Below are 24,973 nucleotides of genomic sequence, written 5' to 3' on the forward strand. Positions count from 1 at the left end.
ATAAAGTATATACAGGACCGGACTTCCAATATAGAGATGGCATGGCGATATGTTAGGGTTGGTACACAATTAGAGAAAGTACAAAAGCGTACAAAAAATCGTATAGAAACAACCAATCCTGGCACAATATAGAAGGAGATGTGACGTGAGTGGCTAGATAGTAAAGGATAGATAACATACCGTATAGTAAATGGTGTTTATAATAGGTGCATGCCCATGTGGGCAGAAGGAAAATAGCTTCTGTAATGAAAGGGTTAACCAAGTTAAGTGAGGGATCCAATGGTAGACTGTGTTCCCAATAAGACCAAAAAAACAAAAAACGCACCCCTGGTCTATAGAGAGACTAGGTATGCATTAGGCAGCCTATGGATTAAATGAGCGCATGTTTAAATGTAAGAATGCGGTTTGTGCAAGAGAACAGGAGGTGGAGGTAGAAATATATCTTTCCGCTGGCGTATGGCGTAGAGGACGCGGTGTCCACCGCTAGTCTGAAGCCAAGAGTGCCACTGCACGTCTTATATATGCTGAAGGAGCGGCGGCAGAGTGTACTGTAGACCGGAAGGGGGTGTGTCCGGCAAGCGGCGGTGATTCCTGGGAAGGGGATGACGTCTCCCCTAAGGTGCGTCTCAGAGAGCAGTGTTTGCGTTCCACCTCTATGGGCGTGTGCGGCATGGGGCGGTGCTGTCAGGAGGAGGGGATGACTTCACCGCTATGGCAGTGCCTTCCAGGGCTCGGTGCTTGCGTGTCACTACTGGTAAAGGGCCGTACTGTTCTGTAGGCGCTAGATACCAATGTTGAGCAAGTGCCCATGTATAAAGTGCTGGACGGAACTTACGGTGGCAGAATGTATAGAATGGTTTGGCCTATAACCATTATTTATTTATTTTTAACATTACTATTGATGCTGCATATTGCTACGTATGCAGCATCAATAGTATAGGAGTAAACCCGCAGCGGAAACCGCGATAAATCTGCAGGGATAACCGCAGCAGTTTTGCCCTGCAGATTTATCAAATCCGCTGCGGGAGAACCCGCAGAGGACCCCGCAAAGTGTGCACATAGCCTTAGAGTCGCCTATATTGATCTCCGGATCCAAACTTCCTATTGGCACCCACTATTCTTGCTGGCTCACCTTAATCCACCTGCACGTACTTAGTGAAACAATGTTTTTACTGCCTTTCTTTTCTCTTGCTTTCTACATAGGCCAAACCATTCTATACATTCTGCCACCGTAAGTTCCGTCCAGCACTTTATACATTTAATTTTTTGAGAAGGACCTGTATAAGACGTGCAGTGGCACTCTTGGCTTCAGACTAGCGGTGGACACCGCGTCCTCTACGCCAGCGGAAAGATATATTTCTACCTCCACCTCCTGTTCTCTTGCACAAACCGCATTCTTACATTTAAACATGCGCTCATTTAATCCATAGGCTGCCTAATGCATACCTAGTCTCTCTATAGACCAGGGGTACGTTTTTTGTTTTTTTGGTCTTATTGGGAACACAGTCTACCATTGGATCCCTCACTTAACTTGGTTAACCCTTTCATTACAGAAGCTATTTTCCTTCTGCCCACATGGGCATGCACCTATTATAAACACCATTTACTATACGGTATGTTATCTATCCTTTACTATCTAGCCACTCACGTCACATCTCCTTCTATATTGTGCCAGGATTGGTTGTTTCTATACGATTTTTTGTACGCTTTTGTACTTTCTCTTATTGTGTACCAACCCTAACATATCGCCATGCCATCTCTATATCGGAAGTCCGGTCCTGTATATACTTTATTTATTTTGTTTTTTCCTTTTGTATATTTCTGTTCCCCTGTATATTTTGTTCTTTGTTTATACTTACAGTAACTGATGAAGGTCTGATTAATGACCGAAACGTTTGGTTGCTGACAAATAAATACGCTTTTATAATATAAGTTGAGTGCCAGGTTTTATTATATATTAGGCTAGTTTCATACTAGCGTTGTTTGGCCTCCGTCGCAATGCGTCGTTTTGGAGAAAAAACGCATCCTGCAAAAGTGCTTGCAGGATGCGTTTTTTCTCCATTGACTTGCATTAGCGACGGATTGCCACACGTCGCATCCGTCGTGCGACGGATGCGTCGTGTTTTGGCGGACCGTCGGCACAAAAAAAAGTTACATGTAACTTTTTTTGTGCGACGTGTCCGCCATTTCCGACCGCGCATGCGCGGCCAGAACTCTGCCCTCTCCTCCCCGGACCTTACAATGGGGCAGCCGATGCGTTGAAAAACTGCATCCGCTGCCCCCGTTGTGCAGCGCTTTCAACGCTAGCATCATTGCGTCAGCACGTCGCATTGCGACGTGCAGTGCACGACGCTAGTGTGAAAGTAGCCTTACTAAAGGTGTTGGAACCTACCTGGGCACCACACACTATAAGCTGTGCACACGTTTATCTACTAAAACTAAATCGGTGCAGTGGGCGGGGGTTATACAGAGCTCAGCATTAGGGTATGTTTCCACGTTCAGGAAACGCTGCTTGTTTGACGCTGCGCAGCGCTGCAGCGTCAAACAAGCAGCGTCCAGATGTTCCTGCATAGTGGAGGGGATTTGATGAAATCCTGTCTCCACTATGCGTGGAAACCCGCACGCGGCGGCTCTGCGACTCCGGACATGCTGCGTGTCTTTTCAGATCGCAGCATGCCCGTACACCTTGCGGGGACGCAGCGTCCCCGCAAGGCATATCACAGGGCCCTATGGGACAGAGCGATCATCCCGGATGTGAAGAGTTAACACATCCGGCATGATCGCGTCCCATTAAGGGGGCGGGGCTTAGCGCCGAGCGGCTTAGCGCCGAGCGGCTTCGCCGCTGCGGCGATACCGCCGCCCATCCGTACCGTGGGGACATACCCTCAGAGAACTGCTAGATCTGCAGCAGATGAAATAGTGATTCTGTCAAAACTGCAGCAAGAAGCCCAGTAAGTGTTACATGGAATCAGGGTCTCTGCCCCTACAATATGCTGCAGTCAGAGAGGAAGCAAAATCCTAGTGATAGATTCCTTTTAATTGCCCTCCCCTGCCTTCATCCCCCATGCACATGAATGCTTGAACAGCTTATGTAACAGCACAGCAAAATGATATTTGGGTTCAAACGTCCTGATCCTTGTCTCCTCGATATCAGGTGGGTTTGGGCAGCTTTTATCTAATATGTTCCGCTAGTAAAGTATATCACTTATTCATGCTCTGTTTTGTACAAAGCTGTAGTAAAACTCCCATAGAGGTGGTGTGTGGGGTAATGTGTGTGATTTATTCTTTTACTTCTGCATAAACTGAAAAAATGATGGCATGTTTCTTTGGCCGTACATCAGTCTGTACATCGGCACACACAAGCCATGCAACTCCTTACTACCGAGCAGTACTGGCTTTATTCGTCTTAATGGGGTCTTCCATGCCTTTTATAAAGTATGTTACTTACCCCTCTGAAACCCCTCCAGTTCAGTGGTTTCTATTGGCGCCAGAGGTGAAGTCCTGTTCCATCAGACACCTGACAGCAGACATTTGGGGGGCACAGCAGTCAGGTGCTGATGACATCACATGTACATATTACTCCTTAGGGTCCCTTTCCACTTGCGAGGAAAACGGACGCGTGCAATCCGATAAAAAATCGGATTGCACTCGGACCAATGTTAGTTAATAGGTGTCTTTTGATTTGCGATTTTTTTCTCAGCCGAAATCGGACTGAGAAAAATCTGGATCGGCTGAGAAAAAAATCGCAGCATGCTGCGTATTGCTGCGATTCTCGGACGAGACTCGCCAATGCAAGTCAATGGGTGCGAGAAAAAAATCGCACAGCACTCGCACCATGCGAGTTCTGTCCGATTTTTACGCACCGGTGTCCTTTGAAAAGCCGGTAATTCAGCGCGGTGTACAGTAAAATCACACTGACAGGTTAGAATAGAGTAGATATATACACATATATATATGTCAGTGAGACACCTATATATGTATATTTATATTTAATGCAGCACTAGATAGCATTAAAGCCGCTAATTCAATTGCCGGCTTCTCATTTCTCCTGCACAAACCCGACAGGATATGAGACATGGTTTACATACAGTAAACCATCTCATATCCCCTTTTTTTTGCATATTCCACATTACTAATGTTAGTAGTGTGTATGTGCAAAATTTCAGCGCTGTAGCTGCTGAAATAAAGGGTTAAATGGCGGAAAAAATTGGCGTGGGCTCCCGCGCAATTTTCTCCGCCAGAGCGGTAAAGCCAGTGACTGAGGGCAGATATTAATAGCCAGGAGAGGGTCCATGGTTATTGGCCCCCCCATGGCTAAAAACATCTGCCCCCAGCCACCCCAGAAAAGGCACATCTGGAAGATGCGCCTATTCTGGCACTTGGCCACTCTCTTCCCACTCCCTGTAGCGGTGGGATATGGGGTAATGAAGGGTTAATGCCACCTTGCTATTGGAAGGTGACATTAAGCCAGATTAATAATGGAGAGGCGTCAATTATGACACCTATCCATTATTAATCCAATTGTAGGAAAGGGTTAAAAAACACACACACACATGATTTAAAAGTAGTTTAATGAAATAAACACAGCGGTTGTTGTAATAATTTATTGCTCTCTCAATCCATCAGCAACACCCTCGCTTGGCAACATAATAACCGCACAAGATACATACCTTCTGGTGAACCGTCTCGTCCCACGAAGTAATCCATCTGAAGGGGTTAACTAATATTACAGGCACGAGCTGCGATAAACCACTCACTGGTGCCTGTAATCCCCGGGTGCTGAAAGGAAAGCAGGATCTGTACTTACATTGAGTCGCGGTGAGGCGCCCTCTGGTGGATGTTCTCATAAACTGCAGCCTGGGAACTTTTTCCCACGCTCCAGGTCATATGAGGACATCCACCAGGGGGCGCATCACCGCGACTGAAGGAAATGTAGGTCAATGACCTACATTTCATTCATTCGCAGGGGAATTACAAGCACGAGCACACCGCTGCATTTAGCAGGGCTCCTGCCTGTAATATTAGTTAACCCCTTCAGATGGATTACATCGTGGGACGTGATCTGACATCTGAGGGTATGTATCTTGTGCGTTTATTATGTTGCCAAGCGAGGGTGTTCCTGATGGATTGAGAGAGCAATAAATTATTACAACAACCGCTGTCTTTATTTCATTAAACTACTTTGTAATCATGTGTGTGTGTGTTTTTTAACCCTTTCCTACAATTGGATTAATAATGGATAGGTGTCATAATTAACGCCTCTCCATTATTAATCTGGCTTAATGTCACCTTCCAATAGCAAGGTGGCATTAACCCTTCATTACCCCATATCCCACTGCTACAGGGAGTGGGAAGAGAGTGGCCAAGTGCCAGAATAGGCGCATCTTCCAGATGTGCCTTTTCTGGGGTGGCTGGGGGCAGATGTTTTTAGCCACGGGGGGGCCAATAACCATGGACCCTCTCCTGGCTATTAATATCTGCCCTCAGTCACTGGCTTTACCGCTCTGGCGGAGAAAATTGCGTGGGAGCCCACGCCAATTTTTTCCGCGAGTTAACCCTTAAATTTAATAGCTACAGCGCTGAAATTTTGCACATACACACTACTAACATTAGTAGTGTGGAATATGCAAAAAAAAGGGGGATATGAGATGGTTTACTGTATGTAAACCATGTCTCATATCCTGTCGGGTTTGGGAAGGAGAAATTAAAAGCCGGCAATTGAATTAGCGGCTTTTATGCTATCTTGCGCTGCATTAAATATAAATATACATATATAGGTGTCTCACTGACATATATATATGTATATATACCTATTCTATGTGTATATATCTAGTCTATTCTAACCTGTCAGTGTGATTTTACTGTACACTGCGCTGAATTGCCGGCTTTTCAAAGGACACCGGTGCGTACAAATCGGACAGTAATACGGATGTCATACGGATGATGCGATTATAAAAAACGGATGATGCGATTAAAAATCGCATTGTACTCGCATGACACTCGCATGAAAATCGCATACGTTCCATCCGTTTTTTCGGTCCAGATTACGGACCGTTTTTTATCTCGCAAGTGGAAAGGGACCCTTATAATTGTGCCCGCACGTCTCCCCGCTATTCCCCAGCCTCTCCCCTATGCCAAGCCCTTCACTGGCTTCCTATCGTCCAGAGACTCCAGTTCAAAACCTTTAGGGTATGTGTCCACGTTCAGGATTGCATCAGGATTTGGTCAGGATTTTACGTCAGTATTTGTAAGCCAAAACCAGGAGTGGGTGATAAATGCAGAATTGGTGCATGTGTTTCTATTATACTTTTCCTCTAATTGTTCCACTCCTGGTTTTGGCTTACAAATACTGATGGAAAATCCTGACCAAATCCTGATGCAATCCTGAACGTGGACACATACCCTTACTATGACATACAAAGCCATCCACAACCTGTCTTCTCCATACATCTGTGACATGGTCTCCCGGAACTTACCTACACGCAACCTTCGATCCTCACAAGGAATCTCCTTCTCTACTCCCCTCTTATCTCTTCTTCCCACAACCGCATCCAAGACTTCTCCCGTGCTCCCCATACTCTGGAACTCTCTACTCGAACACATCAGACTCTCACCTACCATAGAAACCTTCAAAAAGAACTTGAAGACCTACCTCTTCCGACAAGCCTGCAGTGATCATTAGTCTGCTGAAGCGCCGCATGACCAGCTCTACCCTCTCCTAGTGTATCCTCACCCATCCCCTGCAGACTGTGAGCCCTCGCGGGCAGGGTCCTCCCTCCTCCTGTATTTGTTAGTGCCTTGTTTTTTGCTCATGTTTATTGTATTTGTCTATATTTGCCCCCTTTTTACATGTAAAGCGCCATGGAATAAATGGCACTATAAAAAATGTATAATAATAACAACTATCTGTAGACGTGACATTATCAGCACCAGTCGTCTCCCAATGCAGAAGTGGGCAGTGCCAGTAACCCCTGTCTAACTTTTTTTTACGTTCATGTTATCTATGGTTTTTTTAGTAGAATTTCTTTGGAAATGGAGATTCAAACGTTTTTTTAATTGTTTTTTTTTTTTCATTTGTTTTTTAGGTGACCCTATTGATCATACCACATCTTTATCAAGGTATCTGTTATTGAACTAAGAATTGTTTAATCATTATTGTAAAGTATACATAGTCATATGTCTGTTAACCCTTTGACGTAGCACATAATAGGATATATCCTATGTCTGGTTTCTGTGTTGCGTAGTTGTGTATCTGAGCCCATACCTTACTCGGCAGATTCCGGCTGTGTTACACAACTGGAGTCTGCCTATACCACAGTAGTGACCAGAGCTAGCTCTGATCGCTGCTTTATATCCATTTAAGTGCCATTGTTAGTAATTGACAGATGCATTTGAATGGTGCTTTGCCTACCTGTGTACCTGATTCCCATTGACCAACCACCCTCCTATAAAAAGGAAAAATGTATCTTTGTGCCGTGTTAGCCTGTAGATAGAAAAGTATTAAAATTTGAGTCTTCAGTGGTTGTATGATACCTTGAGATGGTAACAAAGGCAAGGTTTCCAAACTACTCGGGTCTCTTCATCAGGCTCAATATAACCGAAAATCTGAAGAGTCATAGTTATACACAACAGGACACAGTGCAATAATTAAGACGAGAGACGTGTAGCAGACCTACAGTATGTTCCTTTCCCTTGATAGGTCTGCTACACGTCACTTGTCTTACTTACTGAACTATTCTATGTCCTCTTGTGTATAAATATGTGACTCTTCAAATATTGTGCGATACTGAACCTGATGAAGAGACCTGAGAGGTCTTGTAAGCTTACTATTTATTACCATCTTTTCCGTTAGCTATTAAAAGGAAAGAGACTGTGCTTCTTTTGGCAGGCATCTAGCCCTTACTACGACCATTTTAGGCTGGTTTCACACTTGCGTTTTTGTCTGCATGCGTTTTTTTAAAAAAACGCATGTGTGAAAAACGCATGTAAACGCGGTAAAACGCATGCGTTTTTTAGACGCATGCGTTTTTATAGAAAAACACAAGAAAACACAAGGAAAAACAAGAAAACCCTACCCCTAACCCTAACCCTAAACGTGACTGAAATACGTGGCACTGAAATACGTGCAACTGAAATATGTGGTACTTAAATACGTGGCACTTAAATACGTGGCATGTGGCACTTAAATATGTGCCACGTGACACTTTAATACGTGGCACGTGGCACTTAAATACGTGGCACGTGGCACTTTAATACGTGGCACGTGGCACTTTAATACGTGGCACGTGGCACTTAAATATGTGGCACTTAAATACGTGGCATACGTGGCACTGAAATACGTGGCACGTGGCACTTAAATACGTGGCACGTGGCACTTAAATATGTGCCACGTGGCACTTAAATACGTGGCACGTGGCATACGTGGCACTTAAATACGTGGCACGTGGCACTTAAATACGTGGCACGTGGCACTTAAATATGTGCCACGTGGCACTTTAATACGTGGCACGTGGCACTTTAATACGTGGCACGTGGCACTTAAATATGTGGCACGTGGCACTTAAATACGTGGCACGTGGCATACGTGGCACTGAAATACGTGATACGTGGCACTTAAATACGTGGCAATATGACTGTCAGAAAATGTTCATTAAACGGTTAGGGGTGAGGTTAGGGGTAGAGTTAGGGTTAGGGTTTGGATCCCGTTATCACCTTGATGGTGGTGGGTGGCTTTTCAGTGTGTTTTCTGTTTTTTTTCTATAAAAACGCATGCGTTTTTAGCGCAAACAAACGCATGTGCTTAAAAACGCATGCGTTTACATAGACAGCAATGCATTTTTTTGCCGCGAAAAAACGCATGCGTTTTTTCGCGGCAAAAAAACGCGCAAGAAAATACTGCAGGTAGCATTTTTGAAAATGAACGCATGCAGACAAAAAACGCATGCGTTTGAAAACGCGACCAAACGCATGTGCAAAAAAACGCATGCGTTTTCAATGTTAAATATAGGGAAAAAAAACGCATGCGTTTTTTGTGCAAAAAACGCTGCAGACAAAAACGCAAGTGTGAAAGCAGCCTTACTGCACCAAAGTTTGGATCTCCATTGACTTCTATGCGTTTCTGGTTCAGGTACCACAATCAAACTTGGGACTAAAGTTCAGTTGAACCTGAACATCCCCAGGTCCGCTCATCCCTAGTCTTGAGACATCTACCTCTTGCTTAACCCCTTCACTCCCATGCCAGTTTTCGTTTTTCCCGCCCCTTCCAAGAGCCATAACTTTTTAATTTTGTTTGTCAATATATTCATATGAAGGCTTGTTTTTTGCCGGATGAGTTGTACTGTTGAATGACACCATTTATTTTACCATGCAGTGTACTGGAAAACAGAAAAAAAATTCCAAGTGCAGTGAAATTGCAAAAAAAATCCCCGCCATTCCACAATTATTTTAGGTTTTCTAAGGTTTAGGTTCACTAAATCGTTAAGCTAACCTGGCAATATTATTCTCCAGGTTAGTAGGTGTATGCAGGTACCAAATATGTATAGGCTTTTATTTTTTTTAAGTAGTGAAAATATAATTCAGAGTTTGCATGAAAAGGTGTTTTTTTTTATAGCTTTTTTTTTTTTTTTTTTTTGTCACCATTTTCCAAGACCTGTAATATTTTTGTTTTTCAGGATATGCAGCTGGGTGAGGGTTCAATTTTTGCACCCCGAGCTGACGTTTTTATTGCCACCATTTTGGGGTAGATAAAATGTTTTAATCGCCTGTTATTGCATTTTGTTGCAATATTGCATCAGACAAAACATAATTTTGGTGTTAATTTTTTTTTCTAGTTACACCGTTTACTGATTGGATTAATTTATTCTATATTTTGATAATTCCTACTTTTCTGAAAACAGCGATGCCAAATATAGGTATTTTTTTAAAAATTGGTTTATGCATGCTTGTGGAGTTGGTAAGCCAAACCTTTGACTCCTTAATTTCCCTGACTCCGACTCCCTTATACATCGCTCAACTTTAAGTGATGAATTTACTGTAGTGAATGGTAACATCAGGCTTTTAATCACCATTATCTACTATATAATTGTCTAAGGCCATGTTCGCACGTTGCGTTTTTTTCCGCGGATCCGCAGCATTTTTGATGCTGCGGATCTGCAACAGTTTTCCATGCGGTCTACAGTACCATGTAAACCTATGGAAAACCAAATCCGCTGTGCACATGCTGCAGAAAAAAAAAAGCGCGGAAACTCAGCGTTGTTTTTTCTGCAGCATGTCAATTCTTTGTGCGGAACTGCAGCGTTTCTGCACCCATTGACTTGCATTGAGTCGGGCACATCCGCAGCAAAACCGCAGATGTAAAAAAGATCTGCGGTTTAGCTGAGGAGGAAACGCTGCAGTTCGGGAGGGGGGAAGAATGTGGACGGTGACTGTGTGCAGGCGGGGTCTGCGGGCTGTCCGTGCCGGGTCTGCGGGCTGTCCGGGTGTGTGTGCAGGCATCGTCCAATGGGACTACAAGTCCCATCGGGCTATGCCTGCTACAGTGACAGTGATTGACACATTAGCCAATGATGGGACAATAGTAGTCCTATCATCCGGCTAATGTGTTGAATGTATAAAATAACCCAACAAACATGCAACATGCATACTGCATGCAACATGCATACTGCATGCAACATGCATACTGCATGCAACATGCATACTGCATGCAACATGCATACTGCATGCAGCATGCATGTGCAGCGCCCCAGGGTCCTGGTCGTTGCAGTAATATCATTTGAGGGATGTTACATTTGAGGGCAATAAAGGAGATCTCTTTACCAGGTATCACAAACCATGCAACACACTTCACACTCCAGTCCACCATGGGGAGCTATGCTCCTATTTATTAGGGCACTCTTCACAATTAGGTAAAACTGGTGGCCTGGATAGGAAGTTAGGTAGTTCCTGTCAGGCAGACAGAGAGGAAGGAGGAACATCGAGAAGCTGCTGACAGAGATGGTCCCTGACAGGGGTGGGAGCCTGTCAGAGGCCTAGGCAGAAGGCCACGGAGCTGCGCCTGCCCCACGTGCGGCAGCATCCTAAGAAAGAGACACGAACAGCGAATTGTATTGTGGAGGGTGAGAAACTAAGTCATAGCAAAAGAAGAGGAAACCAGAAGGAGTTCTGCCCTTCGCAGGCTGCCTCCTTCTGAGGCGCAGGATCCGGTAGCCGGAACACCGAGGGAGCAACAGTCCTTTATGCCTTGCTCCAGAGACCGCCAGGACAGCTAATTCCAAGTTACTGATCCGCCCTATACCCAGGAGGCACGGTGGCAACTTGTGGGGGCCGGGGCGTGCTAGAGTCCCTGTAAAAAGCCTCAGGCCATCAGTCATACGGGTTTGTTCCTATTCATCTGAGGGACAGAGAGCGACATAACATCTAGAACACCAACATCAGTTGTGAAGACCTTACGAGAAGCTCAGCAAGAAGGTACTACAACACCCAGGCGTTGAGGAAGGCTACCGATTTCCACCTGGATAAGGGGACTCTGGATTTGCCTCCAAACCATCCGGACTCTACCTGCCCTGTGATCTGGTGCTCTGGACTGTGGATGCTGAAGCCTTCAGTAAAAAGGTAAAGAGACTGCAACCTTGTGTCCTCGTTCTTCACTGCGCCTCACACCATCCACCATCTACACACTGGGAAGCCCTGGGGACATAATTCACCTGTGGGAAGGAATACCATCTAGCTGCCATAACATCATCCCAGCGGACCCCTAAGCAGCGTCGGTCACCCTGACCGAATACCACAGGTGGCGTCACGAACATTTCCCCTTTTAAAGACCTTTCCCCTTTTACACAGACTTTCCTAGGGCCACGGACGGGGTCAGCCACCGTGACATTCCCGTTGAGAACCGAAGGACACGGTACAGAGTACCCCACTGCCCTGCGGGAGTGATCCGCATGCAACATGCGTGCAACATACATCATACAGTACATTGTTATGGACCTGGTGGTTAGGAGCACCCGGAATGACCTGATGGTTAAAACGGAAAACCTGGGACAAGCTCTGAGGAGGTGGTAACTCTGACCGCAATCCCTACTCCTATCACACACACTAGAAATAGCCGTGGAGCGTGCCTAACTCTCCCTAGACGCCTCTTCACAGCCTAAGAGCTAACTACCCCTAAAGATAGAAATAGAAGCCTACCTTGCCTCAGAGAAATTCCCCAAAGGAAAGGTAGCCCCCCACAAATAATGACTGTGAGTTAAGAGGGAAGTGACAAACACAGGAATGAAACAGATTTTAGCAAAGGAGGCCGAATCTTCACTAGATAGACAGAGGATAGGAAAGGGAACTATGCGGTCAGTATTAAAAACTACAAAAGCCACGCAGAGTGTGCAAAAAGACCTCCACACCGACTCACGGTGTGGAGGTGCAGCTCTGCACCCCCAGAGTTTCCAGCTAGCAAGGAAATATAATAGCAAGCTGGACTAGAAACATAGCATGTACTGAGAAATATATTCAAGAACCAATGAACAACAAATGAACTAGCAGGGACTTAGCTTCTGCTGGAGTAGACAGGTCATCTGAGAAATCCAAGAGAGATCTGAACCAGTACTGAGACATTGACAGCTGGCATGAACTAACGATCTGAGCAGAGTTAAATAGGGAAGCCAGCAGAAGCAATAAGTGAGGGCAGCTGAGAAAGCCAACCTCAAAGATCAGCAGTTCCACTCAAAGCCACCAGAGGGTGTCCAAGGACCGAACTCACCAAAGTACCATTCACGACCACAGGAGGGAGCCCGAGAACGGAATTCACAACAGTACATACAACATAGAGTACATACTCACCATCACTTGTCACTTTGATCCCCGAAGCCAGTGTTCCCTGTAAAAAAAAAATATTAAAATAATAAACAAACAATATACTCCCTGATCCGCAGAAATCCAATTAAAACGAGTGTCCCACGATGATGTCCCGTGGAGAGCAGCAGCATCAGCTGATGCGACTGCTCTCAGGGTCTCCAGGAATACAATGACGGACGGAATCCTTCCGCAGTGTATTCCTCCGCCACTGTAAAAAATAGTCCCTAGTCTCACTTGTGGCACTGCTGTGTGGGAAAATTCTCACACAGCTTTGCCATAAAGTGAGACCCTGAACTAAGGTAACCTCTTCAGTGATGCACTGCAGGAGCCATTGTCTCCTGTCAGAGTGTCACTGGAGGCCCATAGAGCCATGAGATCGGGGAGATCGTCGTGGGACAATCGTTATTAATTGGACTGCGTCGGACAAGGAGTATACGGTTTATTATTTTTAACTTTTTACAGGCGATCGAGTATGGTTAAATTAAGAATATTAAAATACCGTATATACTCGAGTATAAGCCGAGATTTTCAGCCCAAATTTCTCTAGTCACCTTCCACGACGGCATATGGAGGTTGTCTCTTTGCCCTAATGGGGAACAGGAAACACAAGAGAGGTTAAAAGCACCTCCCACCTCCCATTCACCAGTGTCTTTCCTGTCCCCATGGGACAGGGAGAGGTTCCATATGCTGTAGTGGCCAGTGGCTACAGTCATTTTACAGGTCTTACCTGTATTTCAGCCGGGCAGCTGGGGTCGCCTTGTGCCTCTCCGTGGGCTGCTCCCGTCGTCCTGCTTGCCAGGTACCTCGGGACCCTTCCCGGCCTTCCTGCACCCCCGTGAGGGTAAAGCAGGCCGGGATCCCCAGCCGGGATCCTCTCCGTAGCTTCCCGGCTTCCTCCCTCCATGCTGCCTGGTCGGCGTTCCGGAAGTGATGTCGGCGGTCGCGCGCGCGTCACTTCCGGTTTTCATATCACCCTGAAGCTGGCTCTTCCGGGTTCCGCCGGCGGCGGTGTCGGTGCAATGGCGTCCCACACGTGGATCCTGGAGGAGGAGGAGGGGAAATTCTACCGCTGGGACAGGTGCTAGGAGAGTTACTCCATAAAAGCCTGCTGAACCACCACTGAGGTAAGACTATAATCTGTTCAGTATGGACGGTTCTTTATGCCCTGCAACTGCAGAGCCCAGCACTGCCCCTGCTACTGTGAGTATGCAGGGTCTGGATCTGGGAGGTAGTTTTTATCTTAGGGGTAGCTCCTCATTCTTCTCTCCCTCTCTGTTTCAGGGAGAAAAATCTGCCCCTAGAGCTACTATTAGGAAGAAGTGTCCGGTCTGTTCTGCAAAGCTCCCTCATACCTGGGATAAAAAACTCTGCCAGCCATGCACTGACAGGATAGTTAAAGCAGAGCAACCATCTCTTCTAGATGAGATACGCTCTCTTGTTAAACAGGAGGTACAATCTTCCTTAGCAGCCTTCACTCCTCCACCCCCACCTCCGCCGCCACATTCCCCAGCTAAGAAGAGGAAGATTCAGGTCATAGAATCGGATTCGGATTCTGACCACTCTTTTTCTTCATCTGCTGGCTGGGAAGATCCAGCATCCCCTAGGGCTGAGGTCAGGAAATACCTCTTCTCTTCGGATTATATTGAGGACCTGGTGTCTGCTGTTCGTAACACCATGGGGCTTGAAGAGGAACCTGTACCACAGTCCATACAGGATCATATGTTTGGTGGGCTTAAATCGGAGAAAAAGGCAGGGTTCCCTGTTCATGCAAATGTGCTTAATATGATTGAGCAAGAGTGGGATCTCCCTGAGAAGCGCCTTAATATGTCTTCCGAGATGAAACATAGATTTCCTCTAGAAGGCGACCTTGTTAAACTTGACATTCCCAAGGTGGATGTGCAGGTGGCCAGAGTCGCCAAAAGAACAGCACTCCCCTTTGAGGATGCGTCGCAGTTAAAAGACCCTATGGACAGGAAGATTGAGAGTCTCCTGAAGAAATCCTGGGAGTCGTCTTCTTCTGTTCTCAAGGCTAATATTGCCTCTACATGTGTTGCGAGGACCCTTTCCTGCTGGCTGGAGAAATTAGAATCACACATTTCTCAGGGTACCTCCAGAAGTGAGATGTTGGATTCCCTCCCTATCTTACATAAGGCTACTGGGTTTCTGGCGGATGCTTCTCTGGAATCCGTTAGAATTGCTGCCAGATCTTTAGTGCTCTCTAACTCTGCCAGAAGAGCCCTCTGGCTTAAATTATGGAGTGGTGACGTCACATCTAAGGCCAAGTTATGTGCCATCCCTTTTAAGGGAGACTATGTGTTTGGTCCAGCTTTAGACGACATTCTGGATAAAGCGACCGACAAGAAAAAGGCGCTCCCGGAGCAAAAACAACCAAGAAAACGGTTTTTTCGTGCCCCACTGTCTCAACCTTCTCAGCCGAGGGGTAAAGGCAAGACCGGCAGGTGGAGCTATGCTAAAGGCAGAGGGAAAAATATCTTCGTCCTGCAACAACAGCAGCAGCAACAACAGTCATTTCAGCAAGATAAACAATGACTCCGACCCAGTGGGGGGAAGACTCTCAAATTATGTGGATCAGTGGGAAAACATCACCAGCTCCCACTGGGTCCTCAATGTTATCAAGGAGGGCCTATTGATAGAGTTAACTTCTCCCCCCCCTCAGGGTCTAAAGATTACCACCCCCTCAATGAGGGATCACAAACTGCTAACATTGGGTCTCAGAGACCTTTTAAGATCAAATGTGATCTCTCCAGTTCCACAATCAGAATGGGGTCAGGGACACTACTCCTGCTTATTCATGGTACCAAAGCCATCAGGGGAAGTACGTATCATCATAAATCTAAAAGGTCTGAATCAACATGTAAAATATCGAAGATTCAAGATGGAGTCTGTAAAATCAGCCATTCCTTTAATACATCAGCACGCCTTTATGGCGACAATCGACCTGAAAGATGCGTATTTTCATATCCCTATTCACCCGAGACATACAAAATATCTCAGATTTGCGATTCAGGGGAATCATCAGGTGGAGCACTATCAGTTCGGAGTCCTTCCCTTCGGCATCTCATCAGCTCCGAGAGTGTTCTCCAAAGTGATGGCGGAAGTCGTGTCATTCATTCGGAGACAAGGGGTTTGTATAGTGCCTTATCTGGACGATCTGCTGATAGTGGCTCCCACCAAAATGACCCTGGTATCTCATGTATCAACCACATTAGAGATATTGAAATCTCTGGGTTGGATACCGAACATAAAGAAATCCCAGCTTCAACCCTCAAGAACCAGAAGGTTTTTGGGAGTAATTCTGGACTCGGAAAAGCAGATGTCCTTCCTTCCAGAAGATCACAGACTACCATTAGTAGTAAAGGTCAAGAAATACAGGGAGATGAGATCTCCCACACTCCGGGAAGGAATGTCACTGTTAGGCTCGATGACGGCCTGTATTCAGTCGGTGGCTTGGGCTCAAGCCCACTCAAGAATTCTCCAGACTCATTTGCTAAGCAATTGGGATGGTCATCCTGGCTCTTTAAACAAGAGGATTCACACTCCAGGTCGAGTGAAAGCATCCCTAACGTGGTGGATGAAGTCCGAAAACCTTCGCAGGGGTGTGAGTTGGATTCAACTCCCGTTAACCACGATCAAAACAGATGCCAGCAAGAGAGGCTGGGGAGCCATGATAAATCATGTGCCTTATCAAGGTCTTTGGGACCCGTCAATCAGAGAGAGATCGTCAAACTTCCGAGAACTCAAGGCTGTGGAAGAAGCTCTCCTTGCAACAAATCATCAACTCTCTGGACAACATGTCCAGATATACTCGGACAACATGACCACAGTGGCTCACATCAGACATCAGGGCAGTACAAGATTCACCAGTCTAAAAAATATCTCTGCCCGAATCTTTGCCTGGGCCGAGAAACACCTACTGTCCCTGACGGCAACTCACCTAAAAGGTACTGCCAATTTTCAGGCAGATTATTTGAGCCGACAGGATATTCACCCAGGCGAATGGAGTCTGGATCGGCAAACTTTCAACTTACTGGTAAACAGATGGGGTCTCCCGGAGGTCGACCTCTTTGCTTCCCACCAGAACGCGAAAGTAGAAATATTTTTTTCCCTGGATACAAGAGGAAATCCCAGAGCAATAGACGCCTTGGTTCAAGATTGGCAATTTCATCTGGCATATGCTTTTCCGCCCATTCCGATTCTTGCAAAAGTGCTACGGAAGATTCGGATAGAAAAGACTCCAACTATTTTGGTTGCTCCATCTTGGCCCAAGAGAAGTTGGTTCAACCTGATTATTCAACTTCAGGTGGACGGACCGATAATGTTACCGATGAAGGCCAATCTCCTTTCCCAGGGCCCAGTTCTTCACTCGGATCCTCAGAGGTGGAATTTAGCGGCGTGGTTTCTGAAGCCAATGTACTAAGAGCGAAAGGGCTATCAAACCCTGTTATAGCTACTCTACAAAAATCCAGAAAACCGGTAACAAATGCTATTTATAATAAAATCTGGAAAAAATTTTCATCTTTTTGTCTGCCTAACCCTCCAGACCCTCTTAGGCCAGATATATCTAAGATATTGGACTTTTTACAAAGAGGCCTAGAAATTGGTCTGAAACCCAGTACTCTGAAGGTCCAGGTCTCTGCACTTAGCTCCATCTTTGATCAAGATCTAGCAGGACATCGCTGGATTAAAAGGTTCATGACCTCAGCAAACAGAATGAACCCTAGGAAACAAGTTATAGTTCCTCCATGGGATCTTAATATTGTGCTTCAAGGCCTTACAGGTCCACCGTTCGAACCTTTGTCTACCTGTTCCCCACAGAATCTCGCCTACAAGACTATTTTCTTGGTAACTATAACTTCAGCTAGAAGAGTGGGTGAATTACAGGCCTTATCAATAAGAGAACCTTATCTTCTGGTTAGAGAGGATTCAATAGTACTCCGTCTTGATCCTTCTTTCCTCCCAAAAGTGGTCTCTGAATTTCATCGTTCTCAAGAGATAGTGTTACCAACTTTTTGCAGTAATCCTGCAAACTCTGAGGAAAGAAAATTTAATACTCTTGATGTTAGACGTATCCTGCTACATTATTTGGATCAAACCAGTGCTCTTAGAGTTGATCACAACCTTTTTGTCCACTCTTCAGGACAAAATAAGGGGAAGAAGGTAGCCAAGAGTACCATCGCTACTTGGATTAAAAAAGCCATAACAGAAGCTTACCTTGCTCAAAATAAACTACCTCCAGTAGGAATCAAGGCCCATTCAACTAGATCTACGTCGGTCTCCTGGGCAGAGAGAGCAGGCGCAACTCCAGAGCAGATCTGCAGGGCAGCTACGTGGTCGTCACTCCATACCTTCTCCAAACATTATAGGTTGGATGTATTATCCAACAGAGATTTAGTCTTCGGCCGCAAGGTTCTTCAGGCCGTTGTCCCTCCCTAGTGCCAATTAGTTGGTATTCCTCCATATGCCGTCGTGGAAGGTGACTAGAGAAAATAGAATTATTCTTACCGTTAATTCGGTTTCTAGGAACCTTCCACGACGGCACTAATTTCCCACCCTCTATATTTCCTGGATTAATTCTGGGACTCAGAAGGTAACCGGTGCTATGGTTTCAGTTATAAGTCACTGGTGAGTGGGAGGTGCTTTTAACCTCTCTTGTGTTTCCTGTTCCCCATTAGGGCAAAGAGACAACCTCCATATGCCGTCGTGGAAGGTTCCTAGAAACCGAATTAACGGTAAGAATAATTCTATTTTTTGGGCTGAAAGTGTCCCTCTCGGCTTATACTCGAGTCACGGTCGGCGGCAGGGTCAGCGGGCGAGGGGGAGAGAGGACTGTCATATACTCACCTAGTCCCGGCGCTCCTGACGCTGTCCCTGCCTGTCACACTGTTTTCGGGTGCTGCAGCTCTTCCCCTGTTCAGCGGTCACGTGGGACCGTTCATTAAAGTTATGAATATGGACTCCACTCCCATAGGGGTGGAGCCACATATTCATTTCTCTAATGAGCGGTGCCAGTGACCGCTGACAGAGGAAGAGGCTGCGGCACCCGAAGACAGTGTGACAGGCAGGGACAGCGTCAGGAGCGCCGGGACTAGGTGAGTATTTTATATTCATTTGTCCACGTTCCACCCGCCGGACGCCGCTCTGTCTTCCCGTCCTCTTGCTCTGACTGTTCAGGTCAGAGGGCGCGATGATGTACTAGTGTGCGCGCCGCCCTCTGCCTGAACAGTCAGTGTGGAGAGACGCCGAGACTGGACGCTGAGGAGCTGCAGGCAGCAAGAGAGGTGAGTATGTGTTTTGTTTTTTTGTTTTTTTATTGCAGCAGCAGCATTATATATGGCACAGCTTTAAATGGAGCATCTATGGGGCAATAATGAACGCTATAGAGCATATATGGCACAGCTTTATAAGGAGCATCTATGGGGCCATAATGAACGCTATAGAGCATATATGGCACAGCTTTATAAGGAGCATCTATGGGGCCATAATGAACGCTATAGAGCATATATGGCACAGCTTTATAAGAAGCATCTATGGGGCCATAATGAACGCTATAGAGCATATATGGCACAGCTTTATAAGGAGCATCTATGGGGCCATAATGAACGCTATAGAGCATATATGGCACAGCTTTATAAGAAGCATCTATGGGGCCATAATGAACGGTGCAGAGCATTATATATGACACAGCTTTATAAGGAGCATCTATGGGGCCATAATGAACGCTATAGAGCATATATGGCACAGCTTTAAATGGAGCATCTATGGGGCAATAATGAACGGTGCAGAGCATTCTATATGGCACAGCTTTATAAGGAGCATCTATGGGGCCATAATGAACGGTGCAGAGCATTCTATATGGCACAGCTATATATGGATCATCTATGGGGAAATAATCAACGGTATGGAGCATTATATATGGCACAGCTTTATATGGAACCTCCTTTGGGGAAATAATCAACGGTATGGAGCATTATATATGGCACAGCTTTATATGGAACCTCCTTTGGGGCAATAATGAACTGTATGAAGCATCTATGCTTATTTTTGAAATTCACTGGTAGCTGCTGTATTTTCCACCCTAGGCTTATACTCGAGTCAATAAGTTTTCCCAGTTTTTTGTGGCAAAATTAGGGGGGTCGGCTTATACTCGGGTCGGCTTATACTCGAGTATATACGGTACTTTTTTCTGGCTGTGTCTTTATTTTTATTTTTTTAACTCTTTCACTACTCTAGAATTAATAATGGGTAGGCGTCTTATTGACGCCTCTCCGTTATTAACCCGGCTTAATGTCACCTTACAATAGCAAGGCGACATTAAACCCTTATTACCCCATATCCCACCGCTACTCGGGAGTGGGAAGAGGGGGGCAAAGTGCCGGAACTGGCGCGTCTTACAGATGCGCCATTTCCGGGGTGGCTGGGGGCTGGTATTTGTAGCCGGGGGGGGGGGGGCTATGAATATCAGCCTGCAGCTGTCTGCGTAGCCTTTCTGGCTATAAAATATAGGGGGACCCCCTTCCCAGGCTACAAATATTGGCCCCCGGCCGTCGGCTTTGCCCCTCTGGCGCAGAAAATTGCGTGGGAGCCCCATGCCATTTCTTTCTTTCTTTTTTTTTTTTTTTATTTAATTAATTAAACGTTCAGTAAGAAACAGGCCTTGCTATTATATATTTATGAATATATGTATAGATATACAGTATCTATAGTTGGATGACTATGGCTATATCGATCTATAGATATATTTATAGATAGTTATATCTATAGATCTATCCATATATGTATCTGACTACTTTCACACATCAGGTTTTTTCCGTCAGGCACAGTCCGTCGAGTTTTGAAAAAACGGATCGTGGTTTTTTTTTCGCCAGATCCGTTTTTTTCTCAGAATTGTATTGGCGCCGGATTGCGCCTGATAGCCACAAGTTTCATCCGTTTTTTGCCGGATCCGTCAGAACAGCTGTTTCCAGCGGACGGAGAAAACGTACAGAAAAACGTTTTTTTTTCTGTCTGGCAAAAAAACGCCCAGCGATGGATCCGGCAAAAAATGTATGAAACTGATATGTGAAATGATGAATCTGGCCTCCGAATCCAGTTTTTCATGCATTTTTCCATTGAAATCATGTACATTTTCCGTTCTCTCTCAAAAGAACGGATCAGTTGCATCAGTTTTTCACTATTTGCAACGCATCCGTTTTTTCAAAAATTCGCCCGATCCTGCCTGATGGATAGATGGATATATGGATAGATAGGCTACTTTCACACATCAGTTTGTTTCCGTCAGGCAGGATCGAGCGAATTTTTGAAAAAACGGATCCGTTGCAAATAGTGAAAAACTGATGCAACTGATCCGTTTGTTTTTTTAGAGAGAGAGCGAGAGAGAGAATGGAAAATGTGCATCATTTCAATTGAAAAAATGCATGAGAAGCCGGATTCATCATTTCACAACTCGGTTTCATACGTTTTGTGAGCCATGCATACAACCAGGGGAAGAAGGGAAGCTGAGCAATGTGGAACAGGGGGAGCCCCACATGCCAGGGCAGGACAGTGGGGAGCCACATGCCAGGGATGAGGGGACAATGCATACCCGGCTTATACTCAAGTCAATAAGATTACCCAGGTTTCCGTAGCAAAAGTAGGTGCCTTGGCTTATACTCTGGTATATACGATATTTATTTTATAGGACTTTTCACAATATATAGTATTTATAGGACATTTCATAACTTTCCCAAATTTTTATGAAAGACTATGCAGTACATTCTGCATTGAACTACTGTACCCAATTTATTATATACTTTAGGAGTTGCAGTAGGTCAATTTTATTCCAATTCCACCAAGATTGACATCGACATCACAACTCCACAGCCCTGGGGGCGCCAATGGGTGGGATGAATTGCTTGCTCCTGGCCAGCGCGTGTTAAATCCTGCTGCGATTGACAGCGGGATTCAGCTGGGTAACGGCCGTGGGCGACTGTTAAAGGCCCATGATGACTGGTTAAATCGGTCATTGTGTACGGGGAATGATGCGGGCTCAGCATGTGAATCCGCATCAAAGTCATGGACACGACATGTGACGTAAATACAGATCTCAGATCCTCTGAGTGTGAACAGAATGGGGTATAGACTTTCTATACACTTTACACTAGCACCCTGAGTATCAGCTGAGAACTTCTGACCCTTCGTTTAAGCGATCAGTGGATGTCTCAGAGCCTCAACACATACAAACTGCTTGACGTGTAGTTATGAAAAAGTATATAGTTCAGCCACAAAAGAGATGTTGAAGTTGGGCACCTATTCCAATACTGAGGAGTCTGCTATTCCATTACATGTTCTTAAAGGGAACCAGGCAGCATGTATCAGGCACTGACTGTATGATTTCAGCCAGGTATATTTGACTCTGAAACGCTTCAAATTTTCAAAGAAAAACATACTTTAAAACCTGCATTGGAGAGTAGTCTGATAGACTTCTCTCCACCCGCTGCCAATGACTGACAGGTCTCTTCCCTGTACACCCACACGGGGAGAGACCTTGCTCATATGTGAGATCTAATGCCACTCCTGACACTGTTTTTTTTATCCTTAGTGTTGCAACAGAGTACAGTTTTAGGTAATCACAGGTTTTGTTTTTATTTTTATAGCCCTGAAGGTGATGCCATAAAAGTTTTTGTGAGAATTCGTCCTCCTGTAGAAGGAAGTCTGGTTGGAGGTGATGGAGATCAAGGGCTATGTCTTTCTGTGTTGACCCCGAAAACAATCCGTCTACATTCTAAACCTGAGCCTAAAATTTTTACCTTTGATCATGTAGCAAATATGGATGCAACTCAGGTAAGTGCAGGGTCTGGTGGTAATTGGTGTTAAGCGAGCGTGCTCAGATAAGGTATTATCTGAGCATGCTCGAGTGCTAATAGAGTATAGGCCCCGTCACACATAGCGAGATCGCTAGCGAGATCGCTGCTGAGTCACAAGTTTTGTGACGCAACAGCGACCTCAGTAGCGATCTCGCTATGTGTGACACGTACCAGCGACCAGGCCCCTGCTGCGAGATCGCTGGTCGTGTCGGAATGGCCTGGACCTTTTTTTGGTCGTTGAGGTCCCGCTGACATCGCTGAATCGGTGTGTGTGACACCGATCCAGTGATGTCTTCACTGGTAACCAGGGTAAACATCGGGTTACTAAGCGCAGGGCTGCGCTTAGTAACCCGATGTTTAAAGAACCAAAGACAAATATAAATGGAATCCTAGACTACAAAACCAAGACAGAAGGATTCCTAAAATATAACTTTTAATATATAAAGTTAAAATGACAAAGTTCTATAATTGAGGACACCACAATGAATTAAATAACCAGCAGGGGAACTAATTGACCCCTACCAAATACCCTACTCTTGTCCACTACCTACTTGCGGGGGTAGGCACCCTAGATTTCTGCGGTTGGCGCCCCCGCTCCACGAAGACTGGCCCTGTTGGCCCTACAAATACCCTATAGTCCCTAAAAGGTAGTGTCACAGATACACATCGACCCAAAAAAACAAAAGTATCATAAAACATTAACAAAATAGTTTGTGTAAATAATTAGAAGAAAAAAATAAGAAAACAAACCCAGCAAAAAAACTCAAAAAATAGTTATAGCCAAAGGCTGAAGACCCTTGATAGGGTATTCATCTACAGTATATAGTTTTTATGAAATATGCCAAAAATATTGTTATCCCATTCATACAGAACAGTTCATATATAATATATAGTATTTATGAAGAATACAAAAGGAAAATACCATATCCTATTTATACAGAATAGTTCAATCAAAAAGGGCCACTCAGATCACAATATTACCATAATGAACATATTATAAAAAATTAGCAAAATAGTTTATATGGAAATAAGAAAAAATTAGAAAAAACAAACTAAACAAAAAAACAAAAATAATTATATAGCCAACAGGCTAGGGGCCCTTAATAAGGTTTCCGTATACAAGTATATAGTTTTTATAGAGTATAAAGAAGAGAGGTATTATTCTCTCATTAACACAGAGCCGTTCAATCAAACAGAACCCCTCCAGACACAATGCATACCATAATTTACTAATTTCGGTGGTCTACTAATTTTTTCTTTCCAAGAAGTAACGTATTATAAAAAATTAGCAAAAAACTGTATGAAAAACATAATAAAAAAATAAAAAAACAAAACTAAACAAAAAAACTGAAAAATAGTCCTGTAGACAAAAGCCTGAATACCCTTAATAGGGTGCTCAAACAAAATTATCTTCTTTTTGGGGCAAATGGAGAGGGAAAATTAATGTCCCATTTATGCACAAAACTCAATTATGGGGAACCACTCAAATGACAATAGTGTCAATATACAAATCTCACACAATGGTGAAGTCAGCCAAAACTAGATGCAAAAAGCCCTTATAGATTGGCTAGTTCTCATTTAGAGAGTCATTATACAGGGTGGAAACCCCAGAGTGTAATGAAGAAAAAATTCCTATCCCGAGGAGATGTATAAATAATAGTCATTTAGATGGCCTTATCATATGCAGTTCAAGCAGTTGTTTAGCCACATGAAGCGCTTTTACACAGAGAGGAAAAAATGAAGACGTGGTCCATCTGATCCATAGAAGTCCTTCAATACCGCTGTGGATATCAGTCCAATAACCATTTGGATGTCCACATCCTATACAATCAGAATAGTCTTTGATTAATAGCAGGCGCTGTGGATATCAATTCAATAGTAGTTTAAATAGCCATATCCCATGGCAGCCATATTCCATGCAGCTACAGTAGTCATTCCGCCATAACAGGCGCTCTTACTCATCTAATTAATCAAAATCCTTCAGCGGCGTAGCAGGTCAATTCAGCCACCAGCAAGCCTCTCCATAGGATAGTTATTCGGCCATATCAAGCGTCTTACTCATCTGGTACATAAGAATCCTTCAACCGCACTGCAAATATCGGTCCGGCCACCGACAAACATCTCCACACAGGATAGCTTCCCTTATAATACCCAACGCGTTTCCCCCCCGTGGGAGAACCGGGGGTTCATCAGGGGGTAATGACCGTCCAAATGGTGCACAGATGATAACCCGATGTTTACCCTGGTTACCAGCGTAAATGTTA

General features: G+C 44.9%; 1 protein-coding gene across 1 annotated transcript in view; it reads left to right on the forward strand.

Moving 5' to 3' along the window:
• The window catches only part of KIF15 (kinesin family member 15), a 169,351-nt gene that overhangs the window by 2,913 nt on the left and 141,465 nt on the right, over positions 1-24,973 (forward strand). Inside the window, exons 2-3 of the mRNA XM_077269093.1 lie at positions 7,086-7,119; positions 22,500-22,686. Of these exons, the coding sequence (XP_077125208.1) occupies positions 7,086-7,119; positions 22,500-22,686 (221 nt within the window). The remainder of the gene's footprint in view (positions 1-7,085; positions 7,120-22,499; positions 22,687-24,973) is intronic.

Source organism: Ranitomeya variabilis, chromosome 6 (genome assembly GCF_051348905.1).
Source record: "Ranitomeya variabilis isolate aRanVar5 chromosome 6, aRanVar5.hap1, whole genome shotgun sequence".
NCBI classification, from domain to species: Eukaryota; Metazoa; Chordata; class Amphibia; order Anura; family Dendrobatidae; genus Ranitomeya; species Ranitomeya variabilis.